Source organism: Podarcis erhardii, assembly GCF_964252035.2.
Source record: "Podarcis erhardii genome assembly, chromosome: 3".
NCBI classification, from domain to species: domain Eukaryota; kingdom Metazoa; phylum Chordata; class Lepidosauria; order Squamata; family Lacertidae; genus Podarcis; species Podarcis erhardii.
Genome location: NC_138507.1, coordinates 91,505,339 through 91,531,518, shown reverse-complemented (window position 1 = coordinate 91,531,518; position 26,180 = coordinate 91,505,339). Strand labels below are relative to the sequence as shown.

At 43.9% G+C, this 26,180-nt stretch overlaps 1 protein-coding gene across 1 annotated transcript in view; it reads left to right on the top strand.

Moving 5' to 3' along the window:
• GALNT14 (polypeptide N-acetylgalactosaminyltransferase 14) overlaps positions 1-26,180 on the top strand; it is a 250,683-nt gene that overhangs the window by 167,484 nt on the left and 57,019 nt on the right. Inside the window, exon 4 of the mRNA XM_081854181.1 lies at positions 25,657-25,724. Within this exon, the coding sequence (XP_081710307.1) occupies positions 25,657-25,724 (68 nt within the window). The remainder of the gene's footprint in view (positions 1-25,656; positions 25,725-26,180) is intronic.

Sequence of the window (26,180 nt, the reverse complement as noted above, 5' to 3'; positions counted from 1 at the left end):
TTATTAAGCGTGTAAATGACAGGCAATATCAGGAACAGCATGTGCACATATTATGCAAGGGAAGAATGTGCTCCATTTCCACAACTAAAACAAACAAACTGGCCAAACCATGTTAAAACACTTTCTTATTTTGGGCCAGAATCTCCTTGTCTGTACCTTCAGCTTTGGGCAGATAATACTTCACCGCAACCTTGCAAATACCATTCTCCATGCAAGATTGGATCCTCCACCCACCTCTGAACTGTGTTTTAAAATAGGGGTAAATATAGGGTTTTAAAAATTATTTGAAAACTCTTAGCCTTGCCCCCTCCAGTTGCTTCAGGGACAGATCCAATGTGAGGTGGATGGTCCCTGGGGTAGAACAGAGCAAATTAGTCCAATCCAGGGGTCCATTGGGAGGGTCCATGCACAGCCCTAAGAAATGCTAAGTACTAAGTACTAAATATTAACATGTGTGTGTGTGCGCACTACACCAGTGTAAGAGCCACTTCCTCCTTCTAGTCTGGTCCATCACTGGGAGGGGGAGACCAGTTGTCAAGGCTTCGGGAATTCTATTCCTCCCCAGTGGCAGCAAGAAGCAGAGAGAGTTTATTAATGAGTTTATTCATTCATAACAGCGAGACACAAAAGAATGCAGTATGCCCTGATAAATGCATTGCTCCAACTGAGCTCCTCCTCCCTCCTTCGTGGCAACAGCACTTCCCCTTAGGGTGGCCGCTCATGGCCAATTGTCTTTGGGTCCTTTGTTCTTGCACTCTTTAACGAGCGCCGAGTTCTGGGAGAAGGGGGTTCAGAAATACTTTCCAGTGACAACGAGTCAGCTGGCTGGTCTGCCTCTGCCTCCCCTCCCCTTCTCCTAACACTTCCCAATGCTTCTGTTCGTCTATCTCTGAGCTGTGACTTCCCTCAAACTCTTCAAAGCCCTGCTGTTAATCAGTGCTGCATTCTTCTTCTCCTTCAGCGTCAGGAATCTCCACCATTCCTCCTCCATCTCTCCCCCTTGAGTCCAACCCCTGACACCAATGCAGTTGACCTCTGGCCTCACACGTGGTTGTTTCTTGCACTCCCCAGTAGTTCATGCTGTGGGTGCATGTGAAGAAGATCTTGTCACTCTAGGTGCTTCTGCGGCAAGGCAAGATGATGAACCTAGCTTTATTGACTTTGTCCATTTTTATTTCACAATGATTTTCCTGCATGTGAGGAACAGTGCTTAGACTCATGTGGATTTCCGACTCTTTCAATATTTTTGAATGCCTGCTGGGGACTTCAATGGGCACAACCTCCCTGTTCTTGAATGCTGATGCAGTTCTTTTTCGGAGGATGCTGTACTCAGTGATTCATTTTGATGTTGTTTAGCTCCCTTTCCCGCCTTTTTTTCCATATTGGCAAGTCCTCTGCGAACAGATCGTGCAATTACCAAGCTCATTCATTATTCAAAACGATCCCACCACTTTCTGGAGCAATTAATTGCAGGGATGCAGATTGTTCACAAATGATTCATTTCAAATACTTCAAATATGAAAATTGCACACTCTTTCCCACTGGGCGATGTGGGAGGTGATGGTGGTAGAGATATCCAGGATTTAAACTTATGTGAAATTATTTTCTGTGCCTTGACTCTATCTTTGCTTATCATCACTGACTGGAGTCTGGTAATATAAGGAACAGCCTGTGGAGAATTTTCAGATTTTCAGAGCTTGGGTCTAATTTTATTTTCCAAGGGAAGCTATCACCCCCAGAAAAGCTTGAATATGCCCAGTTCAGTGGTTCAGAATTTTTTGGGAAATGTTAACATGCTGCCACAATGGGATAGACCAGTTTTGCCGTCTCGCTCACCTGCCATTTTGTCACCGAGAGTAAACACTGTTTCACAGTTGGTGGAAAGCCATGGACAGATTATGGAGGGAATCATTGTCCCATCCATGAGAAACGTGTTTCTGCATGATGTTTAACTTTTGACCAGCTCTATCATGTAAAAACAACTGCACCGTTTTATCCCTTTTTGTAGTTGTGTTTGTTTATTTAATGGATTTAAATGCTGCCATTCAAAATATACTTGCATATATAAAAACTGGTTGGCAGCTGATGGGAATTGTCATCCAAAACATCTGGTGGTCACCAGGTTGGGAATGCAGACCTAGACTTTAGGCTCTGTGTTCATCTTCCACATTGTTCTTGAGCAAGTCAACCAGATATCACCATCCCCTTGTTTCCTGCTCAGTTTCTAATAAGCAGAGAGTAATGCTTGTTAATATCACAGCAGTCGGGTGATGTTCAGTTCCATCATTTAGATGTAGCACTTGAAGACCCTAAAGAAACAGAGTTGTACTAATCAGATGAGTTTCATTTCTGCCAGCACATAGCATATCATCCAAGATGTTATGGATGCTATGGTTGGAGATTTGTAGGATCTAATTAAGCCAAGCATCTTCTGAGTCTGGGTGATGGTAGAGAACAAGATCAGGCAGAGTGCAGGACAAAATAGTCTACGAAGACGTAAGAAGCAACTCAAGATGAGAATCTGAGCTGGATTCAAAAATGAGTGAGTGGGAGAGAGCAAAGAGTTTTAGAGCAATCCTTTTCATATACTCACAGGCAGTGTTTTTTCTTTAAAAAAAAAAGTTTTGGGGTACTCTCATTTTTCTATTCATATTGAAATACTGTCCCTCAATCAGGCCAAACTTAGATGCCCCGGTTTAAAAGGCCATATCTTATTTAATTAGCCAAAGGCCTGGGATACGAGGAATGTTTTTGCCTGGCACATAAGGCTATGTGAGCTTTCCTAGGGAGAGCATCCTCTGGTGATGATCACAGCGTCTGGGTTGTTTCATATGGGGAGATGTGGTCCTTGAAGTATTGCACTCCTGAACTGCTTAAGCCAGCACTTTGAATCGGGTCCAGAAACTAATTGGCAGCCAGTACAGTCAGGTCAGGATTGGCATTATATATTCAAACCATCTTGCCTCAATGAGCAAGCTGGCTGCTAAATTCTGCACCAGCTTAAGTTTCAAGACAGTCTTCAGAGGCAGCCCCAAGCATAACGTGTTGCGGTAATCTAATGATTGTGGATGAGATCCAGCTAAGTCATACTCACAGTAAAATTAATGAACTTTATTTACTTAATTCTGTTGATTTCCATGAGTCTTCTCTAAGTATAGCTAACAACACTTAAAAATATTGTAGGTTTGTGACAAGTGTAAAAATTGTTTTTTCTATAAAATTTGTATGTTTTTTCCCTCCTTTTCCCCAGCTTGAAGATAGGAAGGGCATTTTTCTCTTCATTGTTGGCTTTCAACCAATAAAGAGCATTTAGAAGTCAACGAAGTCTTAAAGGGGGAAAAGTGACAAGATAACAGGGAATTTGAAATATGTGCATCTATAATGCAATCATAATTACATGTTCTCTTTCTATAGCAATGCAAATTTCTAAAGCGCTAGTCACAAATTTGAAGGGGTTCTTTGCAGAACTCATGTTACTTCATCTCTTGTCACGCAATATCAATTCCACTTGTTGCCAATGAGGCGCATAAAAATAGTACTGACCAAAACATTCCCCAGTTGCTCAGCTGGAAATGTCAAATTATTGCCTGGAGCAAGATGCTCTTCATGTTAGGGATAGCTGAAGCCAGAAGTGGGAACAGATGGATCCATTCTCCATTACCCCTAAGTGGTGAATGTTCCCTGGATTGTGATGGTCTTTTGGGTTGAGGCAGTAGGCCTGAAGGCTCCCTGAATTATGACACGTTATTGGGCTCCAGGGTAACTGCCATTCCAGCAGCCAGCTGACTTCTTCAGCTCTGGACCTACAAGGGCTATAACAACTCATGCCTCAACTATTTGAGAGACTGCCTCCTTCCCTACAGACCCTCCTGGATGTTTAGATCAGCAGAAGGTGCTCTTTTGGTGGTTCAATCTCCCTTAGGAGTTCAGGGAGTATGTGGCCTGGCTGAGGGCAATCTCTGTGGTGACTCTAAGTCGTGGAATTCCATCCCCACAGAGGTGAGACTCACTTATTCACAATATATCTTTCAGTGAATGCTGAAGATGCACCTCTGGCCCTTGACACCTATTCCTGTGACTGTAGTATGTTATAACTTTTTTATTTTTAATTCTGCCTAGACACCTGCTGGTGAAGGGCAGTGATTACAAATTTGATGGTGGTGGTGATGATGATAATGATGATGATATAAAAGCTTCCAGGTCAAAACTGTCCCCAGCTCTGTGTGGCTTGTGGTTTGCACCTAAAGCTCTGGCTCCAGAAACTCATGTCTCTCACTTTTTTATGAGGTTGGCTATGGCCTGGCACCCAAAACTTTGCTAGGCTTTAGCATGTTGAGACATGTCCCCCCCCCCCCGAACTACGTTTGAGGATGGCCTATAAGTGTTAATATACCCTTCCAATGCACTATCAGACTCGGCATTTAAAATTTCCTGAAACAGTTTTGAATTGGATTCAAGTCAGGTGATGGGTTTGAAATCTGATGGTTTTAGATCAGGGGTGGGCAACCTTTTTTTTCCTGTTGAGGCTGTTTTCTCTCATCTGTAATCTGTTGGGGGGGGGGACACATGCCCCCAGTGGATGGAGCCAGAACCAATGACGGGCACAGCCAGATACAAAAAACTGGAAAGAAGTCTGCCCTTTAGCAATGTGTGCTATAGATACCTCAAATCAGAATTGCCAGATTTATGCAGTTTGACTCAGAAAGAATCCCACTGGTTTGGGTGGACTTACTAGTAATTAAATAAATATGCCCAGTATTATTTTTAGTGCAACGTACCAGTACAGCTATCTGAAAAGCAAGTGAAAATAATTTCTTTCTGACTTCAGTGTGCTCTACACACACAACACAACACAACACAACACAACACAACACAACACAACACGGCAGAAGCCTACCATAGCTTACAACTGCCACCAAGCCATATTAACCAGGAAAAAGTTAGAACTCCAAGAAAAACAAGAAGGAAATGACCAGAATGGAAGGAAGTTTTAATGGCATTGAAGAATGAAGCAGGTGGAGTCAAGCAAATAATTAGCCAAGGTGCCTGTGTTTTACTGCCACTCAGTCCCTATTAGGGCAAGCCAAAGGATGTCCATTAACCCCTAATATTAACCTTAGATACTGCAGGACGGCACACTTTTCCATTAAGTGCTTACTGTCACCTGTAAGGATGTATCATCTCTGTTGGGAGCAGGTGGTGGAACACCATCTTAGAGCTGGTCTCCTGGTACTGGTACCACTGCTGCTTCCTGGGCAGAGGTGGGGCCAAGAGTGTGACAGCGCAGGTACAGGTGCACCTGCTACAGCTGCTCAGTGGCCCCATCACCCACTCCTGGTCATTATTATCTAGGGTCTTTATCTCCTGGTCTTTATCTAAATGATCATTGTTATTTGGTTTCAGCCAAGATTGGCTCCCGAAGTGGCTTAGAGCAGTTAAAATACATCCTAATGATTGCATCAAGGATAAAATAGCAAAATACATTCCGATTTGGCTTCAAAGCAGTCAGTTGCAGAGGCCATAAGTTAAAAACAACAAGGTGCGCAGGAAACCAAAACGAGGACTCATTCAGCGCTTGGAGCTGATCAACTATTTTAAAAGTTTTCTCCCAAAAAGCAATAGCAAGTGTTTCTTAAATATTTCAAGTTCTAAACAGTACCAGAAAATTCTAAATCAGCAAAGATTCCAATTCTGAAGCAGTTTCTTTGCTTTTGTTTATTTTCTCGTTTCCTGACTCCCTGCCTTTAACTTTCCAAAATAAATACTGAACTCAGATGCAACTGCCTTCTGTGCATTGTTTTTGCTGAGTCTACATATGTAATAAATGGAAACCATTTTTCTAGTGAGCCATCCGCAACGAGCTGCTTTCATGCCCCTTTAATGTGGGTTGAAATCTTGTCCGCAGCTATAAGTTCCCATGTTTTATCAAGCCAAGCAATAACCAGTGGCAGGTGCTCACCTTTCTATTTAGCCACCGCTTGCAAATGCACACACAGATGCGTCCTAGTTACACTTGTACAACTTGCACACCTAGAGTGGAGAGGCTCTCTAGACGTGCAGAGGCTGTAAGAAAGCTTTCTCTGTTCCTTGCAGGAAGGAGCTTTGTATTTGGTGCTTTGTAGATTCAAGACACACATGGGAATTAAATGCTACTTTTAGAAAGCCTGCAGTGAAAATTAGGCATCTCCTCAGTCCCCCGTAGGAAAGCTTAGCCAAGAGTGAACTAGCAAATGAAAAAATGGCCATGTGCCCAGACCTCTCCATGGCTCATCCAGAGGAACTCGGAGGCTGTCCTTGAAAACATAATCTCCATGCAAACCAAGAGAGCTTCGCAGCTAATTGTCCTTCGTAATTGGGAGCCATGAGATTGTTAATGAAAAAGCTCTCCCCACATAAGAGCAGGTCCCTGCAAAAACATAGCTATTCTTTTTGGGCTACAGAAAAGCAGAGTCTCATAGATCTCTATGATCCCTAATTCTCCATGCTAAACACATTATTATTATTACAGTGGTACCTCGGGTTACATACGCTTCAGGTTACAGACTCCGCTAACCCAGAAATAGTACCTCGGGTTAAGAACTTTGCTTCAGGATGAGAACAGAAATTGTGCAGCGGCGGCGCAGCAGCAGCAGTAGGAGGCCCCATTAGCTAAAGTGGTACTTCAGGTTAAGAACAGTTTCAGGTTAAGAATGGACCTCCGGAACGAATTAAGTATTTAACCCGAGTACAACTGTATTATTATTATTATTATTATTATTATTATTATTATTATTATTATTATAGTTTCTTTGCTGTCCTTCATCTGAGGATCACAGGGCTGTTTATAATGTAAAAACATAAAAATACATAACATAGTAACAAAAACAATACCCCACAGTTTAAAAGGCTGTTGTTGTTGTTGTTTAGTCGTTTAGTCGTGTCCGACTCTTCGTGACCCCATGGACCAGAGCACGCCAGGCACTCCTGTCTTCCACTGCCTCTCGCAGTTTGGTCAGACTCATGTTTGTAGCTTCGAGAACACTGTCCAACCATCTCGTCCTCTGTCGTCCCCTTCTCCTTGTACCCTCCATCTTTCCCAACATCAGGGTCTTTTCCAGGGAGTCTTCTCTTCTCATGAGGTGGCCAAAGTATTGGAGCCTCAGCTTCACGATCTGTCCTTCCAATGAGCACTCAGGGCTGATTTCCTTAAGAATGGATAGGTTTGATCTTCTTGCAGTCCATGGGACTCTCAAGAGTCTCCTCCAGCACCATAATTCAAAAGCATCAATTCTTCGGCGATCAGCCTTCTTGATGGTCCAGCTCTCACTTCCATACATCACTACTGGGAAAACCATGGCTTTAACTATACGGACCTTTGTTGGTAACTATATGGACCTTTGTTGGACCTTTAAAAGGCTATAGATTGTTTAATTAGCCAAAGACAAATTAAGAAAGAGGCATTCTGATAGTTGAAGAAAAACACAAAAATACATATCATAAGAACAAACAAAAGCAACGTCCCCTCACACTTTAAAGGGCCACAGATGGTTTAATTAGCTGAAGACCTGGCTAAATAATTTTTTTTTACCTCGTGCCTAAAGATATCTCCCTGGGGACAGCATTCCACAAGCATGGAGCCATTGTGGAAAAGGCCCATTATTGTTCTGCTGCCCTCCAGACCTCTAGCAGAGGAGACACACAAAGAAGGGCCTCAGATGATAACCACAGGGTCTAGGTTGTTTCATATATCTCCTTCCCTATAGATCACATAGAATAGGATCTGTTCTCCAGATCTGAACACATGGGGTGAACGTATCAATTGCCATCCTGACTTAGACTGTTGAATATTGGCTACTGTGATGGATAGCATAATAGCCTGGCACTGGGTGCTTTTTTGAGAGATTCACGACACCACAAGCTGGACTGAGGTTAACTATATCCATGTGGGAAAGCACTGCCAGCCACTCAGAGGAAGACATAGAAAGTAAGAAGAACCACCCTGAGACCTCTGGGTATAGGGTGGTATATAAATTTAGTAAAAATTAAAGGAGCCCTGCTGGATCAGACAAAGACCCATCTTAGTCCTGCACCCTGTTCTTACCATGACCAACCAGATGCTTATGAGAAGCTTGCAAACAGGAATTGAGGGCAACAGCACTTTCCCCACTTGTAATTTCCATCAACTGGTGTTCAGAGGCAAATTGCCTCTGAAAGTAGAGGTGGAACATAGCCATTGTGCCTTGTAGCTATTGATAATCATATCTTCTACAAATTTGTCTAATTGTTTTTTAAAACCATCCAAGTTGGTGGACTCTGCTGTTCAGGAGAACAGTAGGGACTGTCCAATAAAATATTCCACTCATACGGTTCCACGGTGATGAACTCTCTCAGGAGAGGCTCACTAGTCTAATCACTTAGCTTTCAAATAAGAAGTGTAGTCATGTTTATGAGTTTCAGAAGCCTTCCTTTAAATAGCCTCAGCTGTTAAACTTGTGTTTTAAGTGGCTCTAATGTGTTGATCTTGATAATATGAGAAATGTGTTGTTTCCGGTTTGTATGGATAATTGTTTTATTAGAGTGATGCTTCGTTTTCTTGTTTTAACATCAAAACATACTCAACGTTATATATAAAAACAGCTCAAGTATCACAGCCTGCAATCTTAAATACAGTGGTACCTCAGGTTACAGACGCTTCAGGTTACAGGCGCTTCAGGTTACAGACTCCGCTAACCCAGAAATAGTACCTCAGGTTAAGAACTTTGCTTCAGGATGAGAACAGAAATCGTGCAGCGGCAGCATGGCGGCAGCGGGAGCCACCATTAGTGGTGCCTCAGGTTAAGAACAGTTTCAGGTTAAGAACGGACCTCCAGAACGAATTAAGTTCTTAACCTGAGGTACCACTGTACAGTTGTACCTCGGCTCCCCAACGCCTTTGGGAGCTGAACGTTCCGGCTCCCGAACGATCGAAAACCAGAAGTGATTGTTCCAGTTTTTGAACGTTCTTTTGGAAGCCAAACATCCAACAGGGCTTCCGTGGCTTCTGATTGGCTGCAGAAGCTTCCTGCAGCCAACCAGAAGCCATGCTTTGGAATTCGAACATTTCAGAAGTCAAACAGACTTCTGGAATGGATTCTGTTCAACTTCTGAGGTACGACTATATTCTGGATAAGGAGTGAGCCTGATTGAAGAAAGTGAGATTTACCTCTGAGTAAGCATGCATAGTCACACAAAATGCTAAACCATGGTTTTACATTATGAGGATGAACTGCCACAAGTCCTGGGCTTATGTACTTCCTCCTCACCTCTCCTTAAACTCAGGAGGAGATTGGAAGCGCCTGCCTTAGATTGTTGTTGTTGTTGTTTAGTCGTTTAGTCATGTCCAACTCTTCGTGACCCCATGGACCAGAGCACGCTAGGCACTCTTGTCTTGCACTGCCTCCCGCAGTTTGGCCTTAGATTAATCACAGTTTAATCGGAACCCTCAACTGTAGTTCATCTTGACTATAATTAGTGGAAACAAGCCAACATTGTAAATCATGGTTTGAAGTTGGTATGTTTTCCCCAGCCATTGTTTAGATTAGCCAATTTCTCCAGGTTGAGACATCATGGCAAGCGGTGGTAGATCTGAAGGGGAAGGGTGCTTTGGAAGGGGAGAGGAGAGCAAGTGAGCCAAATGTGAAGGTATTGTTGCAGCTTGCCCTCATAAGGCTAAACCCATGGTTTAGCATGATGCGTGAACGCAGCTATAATAAATGCAGAGACATTTGAAGCTATGTTCATAATGCACACGGGTCCTGTTCCTACTTTTCTGGGAGTAAGCCCCATTGAATTCAGTAGGACCTCTTTCCATGTAGACATACTTAAGCTTGCTCCATTAATTTAACTAATATTTTACAGAACTCCATTCTTCATCTCAATTTATCACAAAGTCCACCCAGTGATGCATCCTAAGGCCCAATAAATAAATAAGCAGAAGAAACCATCTAAGACCCTCAACATTTAAATGCCTCACTCTCCCTTTAGTGAAATAAATGCCACGTTCAAACATCTTTTCATGGCCCAACATTTTTCTTCCCATTTTCTTATTGACTGGAATGTCTGCTTTCTTCTGAAACAGGGCCATCAATATTCTAGCTGCTTTTATCAAATGAATTATTAACTCCACTTTGTTTTCTGAGCCAAATTCTCCCAAGTATTTCAAAAGTACGTCTATGGGATTTAAAGGTCCAACCACCCTGGGAATTTCTATTAATTTAGAAGGAATTAAAGGCAGAAGGCTTGAACATATCCACCCGATACATATCACATTTGCTCTACTATGTCCATGTTGCCTGCTAGCTGATTATATATTGCGATAAGTTTGTATTAATTAAATACATTTTTTTGTTTTAACTTCATTGGTGCTGGGTTCAGTACAACTGAAGTAGCTTTTAGTCAGGCGGAGTCTTACAGAGATCAGATATAAGCACGTGGTAGTGGCAGGTGGGGCCACACTGCTCTCTCAGCTTCTGAGCACCACATATTAGTGCCATTTACTGGGAAGGGGGCAGGAAAGGACAGGGCTGACCTGCCCACCTCTGCCACCAGCAGAGAAGTGGCATGGGCACTGATGCCAGCTTCCAGTGAGATATCGCCAAAATTTTGCGAGATCTCGCCAAAATCTCACGCGAGATCTTGCAAGATTTTGGCAAGATCTTGCCAGAACACACTGTCATCACCGCTTTGCAAGTGTTGCCACGCAATCCAGATAAGGGATACCAGGGTGGTGTGGTGATGGAATGGGGCAGCGTGCCAAGCGGTGAAAGGGGATGTGCTGCTCCTGGGCATGGCAGAAGGGAGCATTGCACTAAACGGTTTTGGGAAATGATATACAATGAATTGAAAAAAATGTTTAAAATAACATTTGTTTAAAAAACCAGAAGCTTTTCTGTTAGGTATTTTAGGACAAGAGCTGCCAAAAGAAAAACAGACATTATACATGTATGCTACAACAGCAGCAATAATCTTAATAGCACAAATCTGGAAGACTGGAGAAATACCATCAAAAGAACAATGGCAAGAAAAGTTGATGAACTATGCAGAGTTGGCAAAGTTTACAGATAAACTGCGTGAAAAGGACAATAGTGATTTCGAAAAAGAATGGGAACCTCTTATAACATATTTGCAGAAACAACAAAAAACATGGACTCTCTGGCAGGATTTAAATAAACATTTACAACTTTATTTACGGAGAACAAGAAATTTAACAGTGTGACAACATAGTACTATATGCAAACAGCAGAATGTAACATTTGACATAATGAACCAGAAATGGAAGCTGAGGGAAGGCAATAGGGAGGGGGGAAATTGGAAAATGAATGTTATTGATATTGGATATTTGTTATGAGAAAAAGAAAATTAATGAAAATTATTTAAAAAGAAGAAGAAGAAGGGAGCATTGCAGATGTGGGCATGGCAGTGGAACCAAATCCCATTCCAATCTTCATGCTGACCCTCCCAGTAAGTTGCAGCGATCCATGTTATTTGGAAGCCAGGAGAACAGAGCTGTTCCTCAAGCACCACTGTAACCATACTTATCATTGCAAAACGGCAATTTCAGATGACTCGGCGGAGAGTGAGGCTTGCCTGCACTATAGACACAAAGGCAACCCCTGCCACCGGGGCATTAGCCTGGGTAATCTGATAGGAAACTTACACAAGAAATGACTTATAGAAGAGATTCACAGTGCCTGAAGCTAAGAATGCAGGCATCTTAGAGGGCAGATATCAACCCCCTTAATGTCATCCTCTGCTTAGGAGGTAGAGTGGGATACCAATAAATATTAGTATTATACCCCCCTCCAGCTACACATATGGCGTTTGGTCAAAACCCAAGTATGAAATACATTTCACCTAAGAAAATTCCATGGCATGTATCCACCCTAGCTCTGGCTGCCTCTGCTTTCCCAGAGGAAGAGAACACTCTTGAATGCATAGGAATGGGTGGGGAGCTCTCCCTGACCCTGATTTGCTGAGGCACTGACATAAGCATTATAAGCTCGCCTTAATAAATGTTTCTGGCTCTTCTTAACTCCAGTGAGGCTCTTACCTCACTGCAGAAATGTTCTTGGAAAGCAGGGAACCAGTCTGCATTTCTCTCTCTCTCTCTCTCTCTCTCTCCCTATAATAAACAGCAGAGAACAGAAGGGACTGAGGCAGACCAGTGCCAGGGGCAGCTGCGAGGCAATGTGAGGTAATATACTACTTACAGATTACTTATGCTGGCAAACTTTGACCTTTGCCTCAGGGGAAAGGGATGAAACATGCCTTCATCTTACAGCACTCTCTAGCGCAGTCTCCAGACAAAAGGCCTTGTGAGAAAAATCATGTCTGAATACCCTAATATTGTGTTCAACAGGGGCAGCTCTCTCCATTTCCTTTTACAGCTGCCCTGGCAGCTCCAAGTAGGGGGAGACAATTATCTACATGTGGAATCTCTAAAGGACAGTTTTGGATGTTCAGAGAAGCAGAAGGACGAGTGATTTAGGAATGTTCCGATTAGAGATTCTGGCAAACTTTCTCCCTAGGCAGGCTCGAAAAGAATTCATGGCGTTTCTTAAAGCTTACGTCAAAGGAGAAGCAAACTTTTCAAATCTATAATTTCTTCTCTAGTTTGCTTTAAAATCTGAGCCGGAGAAGAATTGCCAGCTTCCACTGCCCTCTCAGCTGAGTGAAGCCCACTGGGTGACCTTGGGCCAGTCACTATCTCTCAGCCTAACCTACCTCACAGGTTTGTTGTGGATATAAAAAAAATGGAGAGAGGGAGAGGTGTATATGTCTCTTTGAAATATAAATTTTATAATAGATAAATACTGAGAGAATTGATGGGCCGCAGGTTAAATAACCAGGGAGAGAAAGGTCATCTCTGCAAGAAATGGGCTCTCTTTTTGCCACTGTGACTACTTAGTTCTCATGCCAATTCAGCACAATGAAACCCTGTTACGCATTGAATAGAGCGTGAATTAAAAATATGGGAGGTTTTTCATTTTTTATGGGCTTTGGCTTGGTTTGGAATATTGATCTTTGGTAATCCAAGATGAGTTGGGGAGCGCTTGCCCATCTCGGCTTTTGTTGTTACTACTCATCAACAATGTGCAAGTAAAGATGTTCATCCCTTCCCCGTCACCACCCCTACCTCTCTCACAAAGATTGTGTCACAGCCATTTGCTCAGTGTAGCCTTTTGCCTGCAATAATGTGGCATAATAAGACTTACAGCCCACAAAAGGCCCAGTGCTCGCTTGTAAAAGGTAAAGGGACCCCTGACCATTAGGTCCAGTCATGGCAGACTCTGGGGGGGTGGCACTCATCTCACTTTATTGGCCGAGGGAGCCAGCGTACAGGTTCCGGCTCATGTGGCCAGCATGACTAAGCCACTTCTGGTGAACCAGAGCAGCGCACCGAAACGCTGTTTACCTTCCCGCCGGAGCGGTACCTATTTATCTACTTGCACTTTGACATGCTTTCGAACTGCTAGGTTGGCAGGAACAGGGACCGAGCAACGGGAGCTCACCCCGTTGCGGGGATTCGAACTGCCAACCTTCTGATCAGCAAGTCCTAGGCTCTGTGGTTTAACCCATAGCGCCACCTGCGTCCCTTCATGCTCCCTTGTACTTATGGGCAATTTAGTAAGTTCTAGGAACAGCCTGGCACTGTTAAAAAAAAGAAGTCATTAATAAGAGTGGAAGCTTCAAAAGACACATTGACTGGCAGTCATCCGACTAGGAAAAGCTGTTGTGTATGATACTGTAGGCAAAATGCCCAACTCCCCATTGGATTTCTGGCTGCAGGGCTGTACTGGGGGCTGGTGCCAAGCTGGGCAGCAAAGGAGGGGGAGGGGAGGCAGAGGCCTTGTGTGCTAACGTGGAGCCTGAAGGAAGGAACAAGGAAGCGGGCATTAGTCCAGTTAAAGACAGAACAAAAGATGATCTTGAGTGTGTCTAACACTGCCAAATGGATCATTTCAGTACTACTGTAATGGTTTTTATAACATTTTTTCATTGCATGAAAGTGCTCTGCAGTCTTTATTGTATGCATCGTCTCATTCCCACAATGCCCATTAGGCTGAGAGCAAGGCAGTGCTTTTCTGTGGCCACCCAGCGAGAGCCAGTTCAGAGATTACTAAGAGCAGGGAGAAGAAGCTACCGACAGATTCCCCTGCTTCTACAGCAGCCTTCCCCAACCTAGAACCCTCAAAATATTTTGGGCTGCAACTCCCGTCCGTACCCCAGGCAGCAGATTAATTTAGATTTTAATTGGTTAAGCTTCTGCCCTTTCCAACGAATAAAGTAATATAATTTTTGTAAGCTATAACTCTACCACTTATTGTTAGGGAAGTGAAGGGAGTCTTGAACATTTTGTTTTCCCCGTGAACATTAACACACCGCGACCAAAAATAGCCTTGGATAAAGAAGCAAGGGTGCCTTTCACACCCATTGAAATTGGGCCCTTCTAATTAATCAACCAAGCAGATTGAACCCATTGAAGTTGGCACCCCTGTTTAGAAGCCTGCCTTGCTGAAAACAACTTTCCCACATCTTTCAAGTTCCCTGGGAGTGAAAACGCACTTCATAGGAGCTGTGCTCAAATGACGTTGATTAAAAGAGTAAAAAAAATAAACCAGGTGTTACTCTGAAACTGTATAATTAGTGCTTTGTGCTGACTTCTCCTTTCCTTTATTTCCACCCCCCCCCCGCAACCCCATGGCCACATCATTTAGATCCCTCCCCCCACTCTTTCTAATCATCTCTCGGAATGAGGAAGCATGTAACCCGGCTCATGCTTTTACCTTTTTGATGTTCACATAAGAGAACTCTTGAATTTCAAAGAGCTGGTGGGTATTTGAGAGGGAAACGTGGAAGCTGCCTTGTAATCAACACTCATTTATAGTTATTCTTGAACGATTTCTCTCTCTCTCTCTCCCCCCTATGTAATTAGTCATTCTGGGATGCTGGAGTGTTTCATTTCTGCTGGCTTCCCCCCACTTCACTTGCTCTCCACTTGATTTCAGTATCTGTGACCTCTGACCCTTTGAGCATTTTAGGTTATTGCTGGCTTTCTCTTCCTCCCCCCTTGGCCCGCCCCAATCTTCCACAGGTTCTAATGCGTTGCCATGGAGATAAATTACTTTCATAAATAATCACAATCCAACATCCAAACTTGTGGGTTTTTTTAATACTAGGAGGTATGAACGGGATAATGAAATCCCTTATACAGTCATACCTCGGAAGTCAAACGCCTTGCGAGTTGAATGTTTTGGCTCCCAAACACCGCAAACCCAGAAGTGAGTGTTCCAGTTTGCAGGCGTTCTTTGGAACCCAAACGTCTGACACGGGTTCCGTGGGTTCTGATTGGCTGCAGCAGGAAGCTGTGGCAGCCAATCAGAAGCCGCGTGTTGGTTTCTGAATGTTTTGGAAGTTGAATGGACTTCCGGAATGGAGTCCGTTCGACTTCCAAGGTATGACTGTATATACAGGACTTGATCCAGCAAGATCTCCTTCAAAGCAAACCTTGGTGAACTAAACGGATTCTTCTTAGAAGCTCCCAGGTATCAAAAATGTAAGCATATAAGAAGATGGCGGCTAACAGATTGAGGTTGAATCCTGACAAGACAGAAGTACTGTTTTGGGGGGACAGGGGGCGGGTGGGTGTGGGGGATTCCCTGGTCCTGAATGGGGTAACTGTGCCCCTGAAGGACCAGGTGCGCAGCCTGGGAGTCATTTTGGACTCACAGCTGTCCATGGAGCCACAGGTTAATTCTGTGTCCAGGGCAGCTGTCTACCAGCTCCATCTGGTACGTAGGCTGAGACCCTATCTGCCTGCAGACTGTCTCGCCAGAGTGGTGCATGCTCTGTTTATCTCCCTCTTGGACTACTGCAATGCGCTCTACGTGGGGCTACATTTGAAGGTGACCAAGAAACTGCAATTAATCCAGAATGCGGCAGCTAGACTGGTGACTGGGAGTGGCCGCCGGGACCACATAACACCGGTTCTGAGAGATCTGCATTGACTCCCAGTACGTTTCCGAGCACAATTCAAAGTGTTGGTGCTGACCTTTAAAGCCCTAAACGGCCTCGGTCCAGTATACCTGAAGGAGCGTCTCCACCCCCATCGTTCAGCCCGGACACTGAGATCCAGCGCCGAGGGCCTTCTGGCGGTTCCCTCATTGCGAGAAGTAAGGTTACAGGGAACCAGGCAGAGAGCCTTCTCAGTAGTGGCGCCTGCCCTGTGGAACGCCCTCCCAGCAGATGTCAAGGCAATAAACAACTATTTTACTTTTAAAAGACAACTGAAGGCAGCCTTCTTTAGGGAAGTTTTTAATGTCTAATGCTGTATTGTTTTTAATATTCAGTTGGAAGCCACCCAGAGTGGCTGCGGAAACCCAGCCAGATGGGCGGGGTATAAATAATAAATTATTATTATTATTATTATTATTATTATTATTATTATTATTATAGCCTGCTGAATCAGGCCAATGGTCCATCTAGTCCAGCATTCTGTTCTCACAGTGGCCAAACAGGTCCCTTTGGAAAGCCCACTAGCAGGACCTGAGGGCAACCATTTGTGAGCACCAGCAGCCGGTACTCAGAGACATACTGTCTCCTACAGTGAAGGTTGAGCATAGCCATTCTGCCTTTTACACAACACTTGACATTCATAGTATGACAGATTCAGCCTCTAGCATTTCCATTTAAAAGGACCAACCGGGGAAGACTTTTGCTCAAGCCTTTGGGGAGTTGCTGACCATCAGAGTAGACCATACCGGTTTGATGTACCACTCAGTGTTGCATTGAATGACAGCTTTATGTACCTGAAATGGCTGGATGGTGCTGCAAGTCATTGTAAATGTTTGCCCGTTGTTGACTGCCAGAAGGCAGCTGTCTGTGGGAAGTCCACAAGGCATAGATGCTGTGTTCCTGTTAGCTTCAGGGTCTTTAGATTGTATTCTGTTTAATTAAATCCTATGAATCAAACGTGCGTGTGTGTGTGTGTGTGTGTGTGTGTGTAGTACGATAAATGAGGGCTGATCAAAACAGAGCAACAACTGGCCATAAGGATTCTTCAGATAGATTCTTGACTCTTTAGTATTCCTTCCAACAGAGGTGCTTGTAATTCTTTTTTTTTTTTTTAAGTCAAGGTGCTTCAAAGAGCTGTGATATCAAACATGTTGTGTTTTGGGTGTATCAAAGCCAAACGAAGGAAGCTACCCACACACACACAAACAAAGGCAAGTATATATGTATAATTGGAAAGCTGGAGCAGAATTTGTAAGAGTTCTTTAAAGAACATTTGAGGGAACTACCATATGAATGTAGTTTGAACAGGTAGGAGGCATACCACCCCCTGGGGTTGAACAGGGCACTGTTTCTCTGCTTCTCTTTTGGCGTGTGTACAAGAAATACTGTTGTTGTTGTTGTTGTTGTTGTTGTTGTTGTTTAGTCATTTAGTCGTGTCCGACTCTTCGTGACCCCATGGATCAGAGCACGCCAGGCAATTCTGTCTTCCACTGCCTCCCGCAGTTTGGACAAACTCATGCTGGTAGCTTCGAGAACACTATCCAACCATCTTGTCCTCTGTCGTCCCCTTCTCCTTGTGCCCTCCATCTTTCCCAACATCAGGGTCTTTTCCAGGGAGTCTTCTCTTCTCATGAGGTGGCCAAAGTATTGGAGCCTCAGCTTCAGGATCTGTCCTTCCAGTGAGCACTCAGGGCTGATTTCCTTAAGAGTGGATAGGTTTGATCTTCTTGCAGTCCATGGGACTCTCAAGAGTCTCCTCCAGCACCATAATTCAAAAGCATCAATTCTTCAGCGACAAGCAATACTAAGAAAGACCAGAAAATGGGAGGTCTGTATGCACCTCCAACATCCCCACTTAACCTCCCTCTTCACGAGGCGTGGCTAATCTGCAACCCTCCAGATGTTGTCAGACTCTCATCTGCCCTCTCATCTGGAAGTTGAGTCCATCAACATTTGGAGGGCCACAAGCTAGCCATCCCTGCTTTACACATTGCAGGTAAATGTAAAGGGACCCCTGACCATTAGGTCCAGTCGTGACCGACTCTGGGGTTGCGGCGCTCAACTCGCTTTATTGGCTGAGGGAGCTGGCGTACAGCTACCGGGTCATGTGGCCAGCATGACTAAGCTGCTTCTGGTGAACCAGAGCAGCACACAGAACCGCCGTTTACCTTCCCGCCGGAGCAACGGGAGCTCACCCTGTTGCAGGGATTCGAACCGCCGACCTTCTGATCATCAAGTCCTAGGCTCTGTGGTTTAACCCACAGCGCCACCCTACACATTGCAGAGGTTACTCAAAATTAAGTCGCAGTTCAAGGGGTAAGAAAAGCTGATGGGAGCTTGGCAGTGATTTGCATTTGCATTCAGACTGAGTTGTCATAACCGGTTGTTTTTCCAAAAGCACACAGACACCCTCATTTGTTATCTCTGCAGCTTGTAAATACTACAATGGGGTAGGATTTTTTAAAAAATAAATAAATAATAATAATAATAAATTTTATTTATATCCTGCCCTCCCCAGCCGAAGCCGGGCCCAGGGCGGCTAACAACAATCAAATAATCAAACAATCAAATAATTCAACATTCTAAAAACATTTCATTATAAAAATTAATTAAAATCAAATTAATGGCAACCGTTAAGCAAAATTCTGTGCAGGTTGCCAGAGGAGGGAGTCAGGCTGCACCCTGACCAAAGGTCTGGTGGAACAACTCTGTCTTGCAGGCCCTGCGGAAAGATGTCAGGTCCCGCAGGGCCCTAGTCTCTTGTGACAGAGCGTTCCACCAGATTGGAGCCGCAGCCGAGAAAGCCCTGGGTCTAGTTGAGGCCAGCCTAACCTCTCTGTGGCCTGGGACCTTCAAGATGTTTTTATTTGCAGACTGTAGGTTCCTCTGTGGGGCATACCAGGAGAGGTGGTCCCGTAGGTACGAGGGTCCTAGGCCGTATAGGGCTTTAAAGGTTAAAACCAGCACCTTAAACCTGATCCTGTACTCCACCAGGAGCCAGTGCAGCTGGTATAGTACTGGATGAAATGGATCTCACAGCAAAGACCCCATAAGGAGTCTCGCCGCGGCATTCTGCACCCACTGGAGTTTCTGGGACAGTCTCAAGGGCAGCCCCACGTAGAGCGTGTTACAATAATCCAGTCTGGATGTGACCGTCGGGTGGATCACAGTGGCTAGGTCAGGGCGAGAGAGATAAGGGGCCAACTGCTTAGCTTGGCGGAGATGAAAAAATGCCGCCTTTGTTATAGCTGTAATCTGCGCCTCCATAGAGAGGGAGGTATCGAAGATTACATCCAAACTCTTAACGGACGGTGCTGGCACTAATTGCACCCCCGCAAGAGATGGGAGTTGCCCCCTCAATCCCATATCGTCCCGTCCCAGCCAGAGGACCTCTGTCTTCGAAGGATTTAACTTCAACCAGCTCCCACGTAACCATCCAGCCACAGCTTCCAAGCATCTGGTCAGTGTGTCTGGGGCCGAGTCAGGATGGCCATCCATCAACAGATAGAACTGGGTCTCATCGGCATACTGATGGCAAACCAGCCCAAAACTCCAGACAAGCTGGGCGAGGGGGCGCATAAAGATGTTAAAAAGCATCGGGGAGAGTATCGCACCCTGAGGCACTCCACATACCAAGGAGTGGCGCGATGACAATTGCCCCCCCCAAGCGCCACCCTCTGTCCCCGACCAGAGAGAAACGAGCGCAGCCATTGAAGGACTGTGCCCTGGATCCCCACGTCGGCAAGGCGGTGGTCCAGGAGTTCGTGATCGACCATGTCGAAAGCTGCTGACAGGTCTAGAATGGCATACTGTCATCTCAGGATGCTTCCAGCTAGGTGTTTATTGTGAGAGCCAGTGTGGTGTAGTGGTTAAGAGTGGTAGACTCGTAATCTGGGGAACCGGGTTCGCGTCTCTGCTCCTCCACATGCAGCTGTTGGGTGACCTTGAGCTAGTCAGACTTCTCTGAAGTCTCTCAGCCCCACTCACCTCACAGAGTGTTTGTTGTGGGGGAGGAAGGGAAAGGAGAATGTTAGCCGCTTTGAGACTCCTTCGGGTAGTGATAAAGCGGGATATCAAATCCAAACTCCTCTTCTTCTTCTTTTATTGGTTCGCCCATTTTTCTAGGTCACATGGCGTGCTTTTCAAAAATGATAAAGCGGGGTATCAAATCCAAACTTTTCTATTGTGGGATTGCTAGTGCTCATGGCATACACGTTTTTTGCAGCGTCCACACAGCGCCGTTGGCATAAAATATAACAGCCCATATTCTCCCCCATCCCCATTAACCTGGAATTACCCTTACTAGGGGAAATCTAGCAAGTAAGGAAAGAAAGAAATCTGTTGCCCATGATCTATTTGTAACATCTCAGTGGCTTGTTTGCAAATCAAGGCACCATCTGGAAGCACAGACACGCCGCTTGTCAATCCAGTGGTTCTGGAATTTATTCCGAGATTCTGCACGCGACAGCCGACTCTCTTGTACGGTGGAGAGGGAGGTATGCAGGGCCTTCCCTGTGATGGGGACAGCAGCTGCTCCTGCAAGGTACCATCTGCATGTTGGAGCCCTGAGGAGGTTTGGATTCCAGCACCTGCTTCCAAGGCAGAGGTAGAATCCATCGATGTTTCTCTCTCCCCTGTCACTATGATGAATGGGTACGCAGTCGTTGTCAGCTTGAATCCTTCATTTCTATGGCTTCTTACATGGGATATTAGTCCAAATCTTAGACTGGGTGAGTGTCTGCATATATTAAATACGTACGCGGTGATGTTAGTGCAAAGGTTCTCTTATCTCGTAGAGACTGCACACACTGCTGAAAAGGCCTTATGATGCAGAACTCTCCATCAAAGCCGGCTCAATGTAGCAAGTTCCCAAGTACTCTTATCCACCAAGCATATTATCAGATTGGCCTTTTAAGTGTCTTCTTATCTAACTTTAGGTTGATTTCTGGAATAAGCACTTCTGCGCAGTTCAAAATAAGAGCCCCGTTTTGTGTATGCAAGAGGACTTTCTACGTTCAGCACAAAATGTGTAGGGCCAAAGCCACACACACACACCAGTCACATGCATTTCCCATCCACCACCCAAATTCACACACTTCCGTACATCCACAGACAATCATGTGCCCCATTCATCCATCCGTCTCTCTGTCTCACATGCAAACAAGTTTCCAAAGTTTTACCCTTTTAAAAAAGTCATTCCTTTGCATCTGGTGTTTGCATGCAAAGAGATGTTAAGGAAGGAACAGAAAAACAACAACAAAATGTCCTGGAGGGTCCCCCTCCCCTCTTTTCAGAACATAGCTCTGGATCTCTGAAAGCAGTTGGCATATCTCCCTATTTGCCTTCCTTTTTTCACAGAACCTTTCCAGCCCCCTCTCCAGTCTCAGTCACTCTATTCCCCTCGTCTCTGTCTCCCTCTCCTTTTTTTGCTGCATGAACATTCACATACATACACACCTCTATAATGTGCTGAATAGCAAGTGTTTGAAACTCAGAATATGCTTCTAAAGCAGGGCTGGCAAAGCTCAGGCCTGGAAGGTGAATGAGCCCCTTCAGGCCACCCTGTCTGGCCCTCAGGCTTTTCTACAGGCCACCCCCCACCTCACCTCTAGTGTTTTTGCCTGGCTGGAAAGTGTCCTTGAATTTTCCTGCCTGAGTGAGGGTGCAGGGCTGACGACACTGTGTGTAGAATCTGCGGAAAGCCCAAATGTGCATTCTCTCCCCACTTTTGACTGTAGCCCCACCCACCAGCAGCATGTGGCCCTTTGAAAGTTATCCAGAAGGGAATGTGGCCCTTGGGCTGAAAAGGGTTCCCGAGCCCTGTCTTAAAGGGTGCCATTTTAGTTGTCCTCAACTTGAAAAAGCTTCAGAAAGGGAGAGGTGAGTGGGAGCATTAATAGCTTGTTCCCAGCCACTTAAGAATGCCCAAGCAATTATTCCTGGAATGGCATACTAAAGATGAGGAAGTAAAATCAGCAATGATACATTGGGCTAAAGATATCGGACACAATATACAGTTAGAAGGTTGGGAGAGGTTATGAAATGAAGATGTTAATTTTACTGCATGCAGTACGCTTAAAGAAAATGTTATGAAAATGATGTATAGGTGGTATTTGACTAAACGTATAGAACAAAAAATGAATGTTGGAAATGTAAGGAAAAGGAAGGTACTTTTTACTATATGTGGTAGACATGTAAAGAGGTAAAAGCTTTCTGAGAAATGATACATAATGAGTTAAAGAAAATGTTTTAAAACACTTTTGTTTAAAAAACCCAGAAGCTTTTTTATTGGGTATAGTGGTTAGAGAGATACTGAGACAAAATAAAAAAACCTGATCTTATATGCACCAACTGTGCCAAGAATTTTGTTAGCCCAAAGATGGAAACAACAGGAGTTACCACCAAAAGAAGAGTGGCAGATGAAGCTGATGGACTTTGCAGAACTGGCAAAACTGATGGGAAGAATCCGGAATCAGTGAGACCAAGCACTCCAAAAGGACTGGAACAAATTTATATCCTATCCGAAAGACAACTGTAAGCAATTAACATTGTGAGCAGGGTTATCTGAAGATTTCTAAGAAGAAATTGCTACCTCTTCAGGTTGAGTAATATAATATTTTAGGTAATGATACAACAAGGATGGGAAACAAAGCAAAATGTAAAGATGTAAAGTTTAATTTTGTAAACCGTTAGACAGGAGGAAGGGAAGTTGTTAGGCTCAGTGGAGCCAAAGAGATAAAATAAGAGGATACGGTGTTACGTAATTAGATTATATGTAAAACCAATAAAAATCATATACAGTGGTACCTCGGGTTAAGAACTTAATTCGTTCTGGAGGTCCGTTCTTAACCTGAAACTGTTTTTAACCTGAGGTACCACTTTTAACTAATGGGGCCTCCCGCTGCCGCTGCGCCGCCGCCTCATGATTTCTGTTCTCATCCTGAGGTAAAGTTCTTAACCTGAGGTACTATTTCTGGGTTAGCGGAGTCTGCAACCTGAAGCAACTGTAACCCAAGGTACCACTGTGTGTGTGTGTGTGTATTGCCCAAGCCCTGGCAATGATCACTAAGAACCTGGACTAGTAAAGAGAGTTTAGCACTGCAGCATCTGGGTTTTCTAGTGAGTCTGTCACCACTGAAGACCACCACCAATTCGCCATGCAAAGATTACCCTGGAAGAACAGCAGGAGGGTGGATGGTTGAGGAGAGGGTTGGACCTGAGACTAGAGGCTAGTGAGTCAGTTGGAAAGGCTTGTGGGCCACCAGTTCTCCAACTCTGACTTGGTTTCAATAATGTCTAATAATGTCTCATCTCGTTTGGCCCAAAGTAACTGCAGACTCATTCTCATTTCCCAACTGGCCCGACAACTTAACGGAAAAAAGGTCATTGTTTTTAATTTAATTCTACTGGTTCATTAAAGGTTTTTTGTGCTGTTTTTCCCCTTCTATTTTTACCCATTTTTGTTTCCAGGCAATCGGCGCCTGTTAAATATTCCGCCAAGCGTGATATTACTCTCCCGTCTCCCAATTCTGACATACTCTGTTGCAGTAATTTGCTGAACTCAGCTCCTACATTTGGCTTTCTTTTGAAAGAAAGGCGGAGGGAGCCCTCAGCACCAACAAACCTATTAATAATAATAATTAAAAGAGAACTTGACAAGTGGGAACAGCACATCTAAATCTCACTCCATGAGTGTGTGTATGTGTGTGAAGGAGAGAAAGAGAGAGAGAGAAAATGTGAGCCCTGTGGAAATAAAAGGGGGGAGCTGTTTTTGTTCTTATTTATCTTTAATAGGCCACTTACATTTGGAATGCCATGCTGAACAGTCTTCTTCGAAATGAGTTTTTGTAAAGGCCAAAAATGGGAAGCGGGTTGGTGTTACTCACTGTGGCCATTTTGGGGCTCACCATGTGAGGTCATACCTCCACAGACAATAAATATATAGGGTTAAGTTTAAGACCACTCCATTAGGGCTGGCTGAATCTGCCCATTTCAGCTTTGCTCAGTTTCTTGTTTTTCCAATCTTACATCCAGTTCCCCACATTTCTGCCTCAGTTTGTGGTTAATTTTTAATCCTCATAAGAATTCATCAACATTTTAACGTGATTTCCCCGCAATATACACATTTTTGCAAAGCACTTTTGCCTAAAATAATGCGCCTTTGCATTTTTTTTCATGAACTACGTTGCAAATTTCAGAGGACAGCAAATTTTCAAAGATGGCCATATTTTAATTCTTTTCTTTTTCCAGAAAGTGGGAATTTTGTAGGTTCACCTTGAAGTTTGAACTGAAGAAAATTGCCCAGCCACCCCTACACTTCATACATTACATTTTTTTTTTAGATTTAAGTCTAAGGGCTATGATCCAACACAGAGTTAGGAGTACTGATTGCCACCCATATCAGTGCCCTGATGAGCAAATTTATGCTATGCATGTGTTTGAATGAATGTGGTATTTTGAAAACCATTAACATCTGAATCTAGTTTGGCAGACAGTTCCCTCGTGGTAAAGTAAAATTAAGGAAAGAGTTTGCAATGGGTCAAGTTAAAATAATTAAATTTGCCTGAAAACATTAATTAACCAACAGTATTAATCAATGCATTCATTCAATGCCAATTACAATGGAATTTTCAAAATCTGATTGTAAATGGAGCTCTCCCTTGTTTAGAGTTTATGGCAATCTGTATTTTCCTCAAGTTTCAGCAATAAATTGAAGATTTTTTTTTCAAACAATGGATGATCCGTTCATTTAATTCCAAAAACAGAAATGGGTATCTTCAAAATAACATGCATGCTGGTACATTTATTTTAAATGTTTGGTGATCCCTTGGCTAAAAAACAAACCAGCCCTAGTATAAATGGTCAAGTAATTTAAGTGTTCACTGTGGCAGTGGTTGTGGCAACCTATAGTTAAATACATCCACCCAATCTTCCCCTCCTCAGAAATGGCCTGTTCCTTTTTATGTATTTTTTAATATTTTGTTGGAAGCCACCCAGAGTGGCTGGGGAAACCCAGCCTGATGAGCGGGGTATAAATAATAAATTCTTCTTATTATTATTCGTAATGTTGACATTCCCACCAAGCCCAGCCTTAAAAATAACCCTATTTTCTTATAAGTTCTTTTAGATATCCCTTCTATCCTTTGATGTCAGCCACAGAAAAGCAGGTATCCTTGCCTCTATAGTATTATCACTGTTTTTGCCTGCTCTCTATATTGTAGAATGTTCCTGGGGACCTATTTGCACAACTTTGCCAACTTTGCTTTTATCCTTTTATAAAAGTGCTGCTTCTTTTATTTCCCTGTGGCTCGAGTTTCCTTCTTCGTGGCCAGGAATGCTTGGAGTCCTTGAGATATGTAGGTTTCCCCTCCGCACATAATCAACTTTCCAATAATGTGAGACACTGGATACTTTAACATAAACCTGTCACCTCTCCTGGTTTATATAGCTGTTGATTATCATCATGTCACAATGGTTCTGTTTGACATAAGGATATTTCCAAATCTCTCTTCAGCCACCTACCCAATTGTCTCTTGGAGGAAAATTGGTCCAGAGCTTTATTTTCCTGGCTTAATTTTTTCTTCTGAAATGCTGCCCTGTATCTTTTTTCTGCTCTTTCCTCAGTGTTCTGAACCGAACTCCAGTGCATCTGGTCCATGAAATTATATTGGTAGATGATTTCAGTGATGACCGTAAGTGACATTTTATGACTTGAATGTGGGATGGAGGGGAGAGGGGGAGGAGGGGGGAGAACTATGTGCGTACATGCTTGGAAAGGCAGGTGCCTGGGTGCCCATGGTGGGGCAAGGGGAGAATGACCCCCCAATGAACCATAATCCACAGATTCCCAGCATGCATGGAGGAGAGAGTAAATGTTGAGCATTTGTATAAACTGAGAGAAGCAGCAAAATATATAGGCACCCAATTTTTTGTTGCTGTTGAGATATTAGCTGATAGGTTTTGGTTTTTAAAAAATATTAGCTTATAATCTGTATGCATATACAGTGGTACCTTGGTTCTCAAATTTAATCCATTCCGGGAGTCCATTTGACTCCTGGAATGGTTCGAAAACCAAGGTGCGGGGCTTCTGGTTGGCTGCAGGAGCTTCCTGCATGAAACTGGAAGCTGCGTCGGACACTTGGCTTCCA